Raw genomic sequence first — 6,464 nt, 5'->3', positions numbered from 1 at the left:
CCTAAGCCGAAGGCAGTCGCTTAACCAACTGAGCCACCCAGGCGCCCCTGGGTGTATGTTTTTATTTCTCTTGGGTAAATACCCGTGAGAGGAATTGCTGGGTCATATGGTCACTCTCTGTTTGACTTTTCGAGGCCCTGCCAACCGTTTTTCAAATTGGCTGCACCATTTTACATTCCCACCAGCCGTGTGTGAGGGTTCCATTTCTCCACATCCTTGTCCACACTTGTTACTCTTTTTGATTGTAGTCCTCCTAGTGGGTGTGAAGTGGTATCTCATTGTGGTTTTGACTGACATTGCCCTAGTGATGAGTGAAACTGAGCCTCTTCTATTGTACTCCTTGGCACTGGCATATCGTCTTTGAAGAAATGTCTATTCCAAATCCTTGGCCCATTTAAAAATTGGGTTGTCTTTTTAGTCTTGAGAAGTTCAAGTTCTTCGTATATTCTGGATACTAACTAGCCCCTTATCAGATAAATGACTTGCAAATATTTTTTCCCCTTCTGTGGGATGTCTTTTTACTTCATGGTATCATGGGAAGTACAAAAATTTTCAATTCTGATGAAGTGCAATTTATCTGTATTTTCTTTTGTCTCTTATGTTTTTGGTATTGTATCTAAGAAGGCTTTGCCCAACCCAAGGTCACAAAGATGAACTCTGTTTTCTTCTAAGAGTTTTATTGTTTCAGTTCTTCCATTTCGGTTTATGATCAATTTAGAGCTAATTTTCATGTATCATATATATAAAACTTCATTCTTTTGCATGTGGGTATCCAGTTGTTCAAGCACCACTTGCTGAAAAGATTATTTTTATTTTTTTTTAAAGATTTTATTTATTTATTTGACAGAGAGAGAGGGAACACAAGCAGGGGGTGTGGGAGAGGGAGAAGCAGGCTTCCCGCTGAGCAGGGAGCCCGATGCGGGGCTCAGCCCCCAGACCCCGGGATCATGACCCGAGCTGAAGGCAGACACTCAACTACTGAACTACCCAGGCGCCCCTAAGTTGTATTCTATTGATTCTATCTTTATGGCAGTACCATACTGTCTTGATTGCTGTAGCTTTATACATAGTTAAGTTTTGAAATTGGTAATTGTGAATCTTCAAACTGCTCTTTTCAAGATGGTTTTGGCTATGCTGGTCTCCTTGCACTTCCTGAAGAATTTTAGGATCAGCTAGTCAATCTCTACAAAAAGCCAGCTGGAATTTTGATAGGTATTGCGTTGACTCTGTAGCTCAGTTTGGGGAATATTTTGTTTTAAGATTTTATTTATTTATTTGAGAGAAAGGGGAGGGTTAGAGGGAGAGGGAGATGCAAACTCCCCGCTGAGCAGGGAGCCCGATGTGGGACTTGATCCCAGGGCCCTGGGATCATGACCTAAGCCAAAAGCAGATGCCTAACCAACTGAGCCACCCAGGTGCCCTCAGTTTGGGGAGTACTGACATCTTAAGTATTAAGTCTTCTGAACCATGAACATGTGATGTTTTTCCATTTATTTAGGTCTTAATTTCTTTCAACAATGCTTTACAGTTTTCAGAGTTTATGTTTTGTACTTTTGTTATTTATTCCTAAATGTTTCATTCTTTTTGATGCTATTGTAAATAGAATTGTTTTCATAATTTCATTTTCAGTTGTTAGTGTATAGAGAGACAATTGATTTTGTTTCATTTTTTAAAACTGAAGTATAATTAACATACAATGTTGTATTAATTTCAGGTGTACAACATATTGATTCAACAGTCCTATACATTTTCAGTGCTCACCACGATAAGTGTAGTCACCATCTGTCACCAAACAACGTTATTACAATATTATTGACTATATTCCATATGCTGTACTTTTCAAAATCTTTGTGCCTTACTTATTTTATAACTGGAATTTTGTATATCTTAGTCCCCTTTATCTATTTTACCCATCTCTCCACTCACCTCCCCTCTGGCAACAACCAGTTTGTTCTCTGAGAAATATAATTGATTTTTATGTATTGATCTTGTATCTTCCAGTCTTGCTGAACTCCTTTGTTAGTTCTAACCCTTTAGTGGATACCTTAGGATTTTCTATATATAAGATCATGTCATCTGTGAATAGAGATTTACTTCTTCCTTTCTAATCTGGATGCCTTTTCTTTCTTTTTCTTGCTGTATTGCCCTGGTTAGAACGTCTAGTACAGTACTGAATAGAAGAGACAGAAGAAAACATCCTTGTCTTGTTCCTTATCTTAGGGGGAAGGCATCCAGTCTTTCACCATTAAGATAATATTAGCTGTGAGTGTTCATAATTGGGTGCTCTTTGAGGAAATTCCCTTCTATTTCTAGTTTGTTGAGTGTTTCCTGTTTTTTTATTTTTATTTTGTATCATGAAGGGGTGTTGGATTGTCGTAGCCTTGTTTGGGCCTCTGTAACAAAATACCATAGACTGGGTAGTTTATAAACAATAGAAATTTATTAAAGTTCAGGAGGCTCTAAATCCAAGATAATGGTGCTGGCAGATTTAGTGTGGTGGCTGGAGAGGGCTCTCTTCCTGGCTCATAGCAGCAGCTTTCCAGCTGTGTCCTCACATGGTGAAAGTGGGTCTAGCAAGCTCTCTGGGGCCTCTTTTTTTAAGACACTAACTCCATTCATGAGGGCCCCACACTCATGACCTAAGCACCCCCCCACCCCCCACAAAGGCCCCACTTCTAATACCATCATCTTTGAAAGTTAGGATTTCAACATAAGAATGTAGACTACAGTTAGACCACAGCATACATCTATTGAGATGATCATGTGTTATTTTATTTTATTCTATTAATATGCTGTGTTATATTAATTATCAGATGTTAAACCACCTTTGCATTTGAGATAAATCTCACTTGGTCCTGGTGTTTAATAGTCCTTTTTATGTGTTGCTAAATTTGTTTTGCTAATATATTTTGAGGATTTTGCATCTATATTCATTAGAGGTACTGGTCTGTGGTTTTCTTTCTTTGGTAATGTGTTTGTTATCAGGATAATACTGGGCTCATAAAACAAGTTGGGAAGTTTTCCTTTATCTTCTATTTTTTTTATTTTTGGAAGAGTTTGTGAAGAATTGATATTAATTCTTTGAATGTTTGGCAGAATTCACCAGTGAAGCCATCTGGGCCTGAGCATTTTTTAAAGTTTAAAAATTACTGATTCAATCTCTTGTTACAAATTTATTCAGATTTTCTGTTTTTTCTTAAGTCAGTTTTGCTAGTTTATGTCTGTCTAGGAATATGTGCCTTTCATTTAAGTCTCTACTCTGTTGGCATACGGTTCACAGTATTCCTTTTTTTTTTTTTTTAAGATTTTATTTATTTGAGAGAGAAAGAGAGAGATTGAGAGAACAAGTGGGAGGAGGGGCAGAGGGAGAAGCAGACTCCCTGCAGAGCAGGGAGCCTGATGCGGGACTTGATCCCAGGACCTTGGGATTATGACCTGACCCGAAGGCAGACGCTCAACCAACTGAGCCACCCAGGCGTCCCATAGTATTCCTCTTAAACACTCTGTATTTCTGTAGAGTTGGTAGTGATATCCCTTCTTTCATTCCCGCTTTTGGTAAGTGGAGTCTTCTCTCTTTCTTTCTTGGTCAATCTAGCTGAAAGTTTATCAATTTTGTTGATATTTACCAAGAACAAATTTTTGGTCTTGTTGATTTTCCTGTTTTGATTTGCTGTTCTCTGTTTTGCTAATTTCCACTTTAATCATCCACTGTCTTTAATCCCAGTCACCATAATATAGTATTTTTCCTCCGTTCGCTCTTTTCAAATGAGAAAGAGGTGCAGGAGGCTCTGAAGAGCTACAGTCAGCATTGCAAAATGGGCTGCTGTCTGGCTCATACGTCCTTTTTTCCCCTGTGGTCCAAACTAGTCAACTACTTAATGTATTTGGCTTTGGTTTTACACACCATTTCTAGTGGTTGCCCAGGAGCTTGAGTGTCAGTCCTTGGTCTGAGATGTTTTGTTTTGGGGTGTGAATCGCATTAAATAGAATTTCCCCTTTTTGTGTGACAGTATTCTTTTTTTTTTTTTTTTAAAGATTTTATTTATTTATTTGAGAGAGAGAGCAGGAGAAGGGGGGAGGGTCAGAGGGAGAAGCAGACTCCCCGCCGAGCAGGGAGCCCGATGTGAGACTCGATCCCGGGACTCCAGGATCATGACCTGAGCCTAAGGCAGTCGCTCAACCAACTGAGCCACCCAGGCGCCCCAGTGACAGTATTCTTAAACATCTCCTCTGTATCAGGTGGTGTGCTAAACCCAGCACCTTTCCCGTAAACTGAACTTGTTAGGTGAGGAAACAGTTTATATAACATATGTAAAGAGGCAATGAATTTGCTAATTCTTTCTTTCTTGCTAAACTTCAATCTTTAGTTGGATTACTGTTTTAAAAACAATGGTTTACTGCAGATTAGAGACCAGGGTGGTGGAAGCTAGGAAATGCGAGACTTGGATCCGGCCCTTTGGAAGAACATCAGTGTCTCTGGTGAGAGAGACAAAAGCCATACCCTTGGGGAAAGCCAGGGAATCCCGGGAGGTGGTGTGGGCCCCTTTCCAGGAGATGTGTTGGTATTCCAGCGCCGGAGAGAATGCTGAGGCCTAGGATTGGTCCAGGAGGACATGTGCTCACTTAGCAGAATGTCTTCGGCCACTACTGTCGTTCCTCGGGAACAGTTCCTGTCTTCACTGCATGCCAGCCATGATGCACTTTGCAAAACAGGGAGGTTCAGTAGCTGTTGGGCAGTAGCTGTTCAGCTCTGCTTACCTTTCTCCCCTGTGGCCAGTAAGTGGAACATTCTGGATATCTTTGGAGGCTGCAGTTAAAGCCTGCACAACAACTAGCATCTCAAATCAAGATAAAAGCACATTTCCTGAGAAGTATTTGAGCACTTAAAACGTTTTACAATCCAGAAGTCCCATGGTAGTTTCTTGCGTCCTTGGAAGAACGTTCAGAATCCTCTTTGGAAGGCAGCATTCGGTCATTCAGACTGGGCTCATACCACCAGAGAAACTGCCACTTGGCTCTCCACCCAGTGCAGGTGGCGGAAGGAGGGCCGGGATTCGAATGAAGAGTAAAAGCCAAATGGCTCTGCCCAGCATGGGGAAGAAAACCTTCGAGGGGAAACAGACCACAGTGGCATGTGTTTGTTCTCACATTTACCTAGAAACATGTCCACATCCACGTCTGGTGGATCACGCTCATTGCAGGACCTGTGGATGCTGCCTCTTCACAGTGCTCAGAACTCCATACACAGTAATGAGAGTGGCGTTCTGGGGGGAACCCAGCTAGAGAATGTGATTTTATTCTGACCCAAATGACCTTCTGTACTTTCAGTTTTGCTTAAAGTCCTCCACTTTCTGGTCTAGACCTGAGTGCTGATATACGCTTGAGAAATCCCCCATGTTCGGCGTCACAGGGTGGTTGCATTCATGAAAGCCCCTAGCCCTATTTATTTATTTATTTATTTATTTATTTATTTATTTATTTATTTTAAAGATTTTTTATTTATTTATTTGAGAGAGAGAGCATGAGAGGGGTGAGGGTCAGAGGGAGAAGCAGACTCCCTGCTGAGCAGGGAGCCCGATGCGGGACTCGATCCCAGGACTCCAGGATCATGACCTGAGCCGAAGGCAGTCGCTTAACCAACTGAGCCACCCAGGCGCCCCCCTAGCCCTATTTAGACTTCATCTGAGGGCTGTTGCGGGCATAAGACGTGCCTGATGATCTGAGGCCTACAGTCCACGTTAACTTATTGGGCACTTCACTTTATAGAAAAAGGAACTCAGTAGCGATCTTTATTATAGCTCTCAAATTAATATTTCAACCACTCCCACACGCAAGCATTCTTTCTTCCATATAGTGCTGTAATTAATGTGTAATTTTCCACTTTATACTAAATTTGATCTCTCACACACATTTCCATGTTTTGATATAATATATACAATCTTACAAACGCCAGTGTTTACCTCACAGAATGTGGAGGCCCTGGACCCACGAGGTCGAACCTTACTGCACCTTGCTGTTTCTTTGGGACATTTGGAATCTGCTAGAGTCTTGCTGCGACATAAAGCAGATGTTACAAAAGAAAATCGTGAGGGATGGACAGGCAAGTATGCTTTTAAAATATCTGAAAGCCTTTTGTTTCGGTATCTCTTTCTGAATAAAGGCCAGTCTCAATGATAATTGTCCTCAAGTTATCTTTATCTTAAGACTCTTTCTCTCCTGGGAGTAGGGGCTGGGGCGAGGAGATGCGGGCCTGCAGCACAATGGTCCGAACTGTGCCCTGGGCCAGAAGCCCTCAGTGAAGGGTGACTCCTATCCAGAAAGCAGCTCTCAGTTCAAACCCTTCCACCACATATGAGTGTGGAGGCCAGATTCCTCCTGAGGAGTGTGATGGTAACTCCAGTGAATCTCTTGGGATAGGCAAAATCAAAACGAAATTATGGCTACAAGTAGCCTTTTCCGGTGAA

At 41.5% G+C, this 6,464-nt stretch overlaps 1 protein-coding gene across 4 annotated transcripts in view; it reads left to right on the top strand.

The window, feature by feature from the left end:
* Positions 1-6,464, top strand: part of ANKRD13A (ankyrin repeat domain 13A) — a 34,460-nt gene that overhangs the window by 6,250 nt on the left and 21,746 nt on the right. For all 4 annotated transcript variants that reach the window (XM_035017179.1, XM_035017178.1, XM_035017180.1 and 1 more), the window contains one exon: positions 5,968-6,100. In XM_035017179.1, coding sequence (XP_034873070.1) covers positions 5,968-6,100 — 133 coding nt within the window. The remainder of the gene's footprint in view (positions 1-5,967; positions 6,101-6,464) is intronic.

Source organism: Mirounga leonina, unplaced genomic scaffold (assembly GCF_011800145.1).
Source record: "Mirounga leonina isolate KUSES-001 unplaced genomic scaffold, KU_Mleo_1.0 Mir_171, whole genome shotgun sequence".
Lineage (NCBI taxonomy): Eukaryota > Metazoa > Chordata > Mammalia > Carnivora > Phocidae > Mirounga > Mirounga leonina.
Note: the sequence above shows the minus strand (reverse complement) of the source record. Positions and strands in the feature narration are given on the sequence as shown.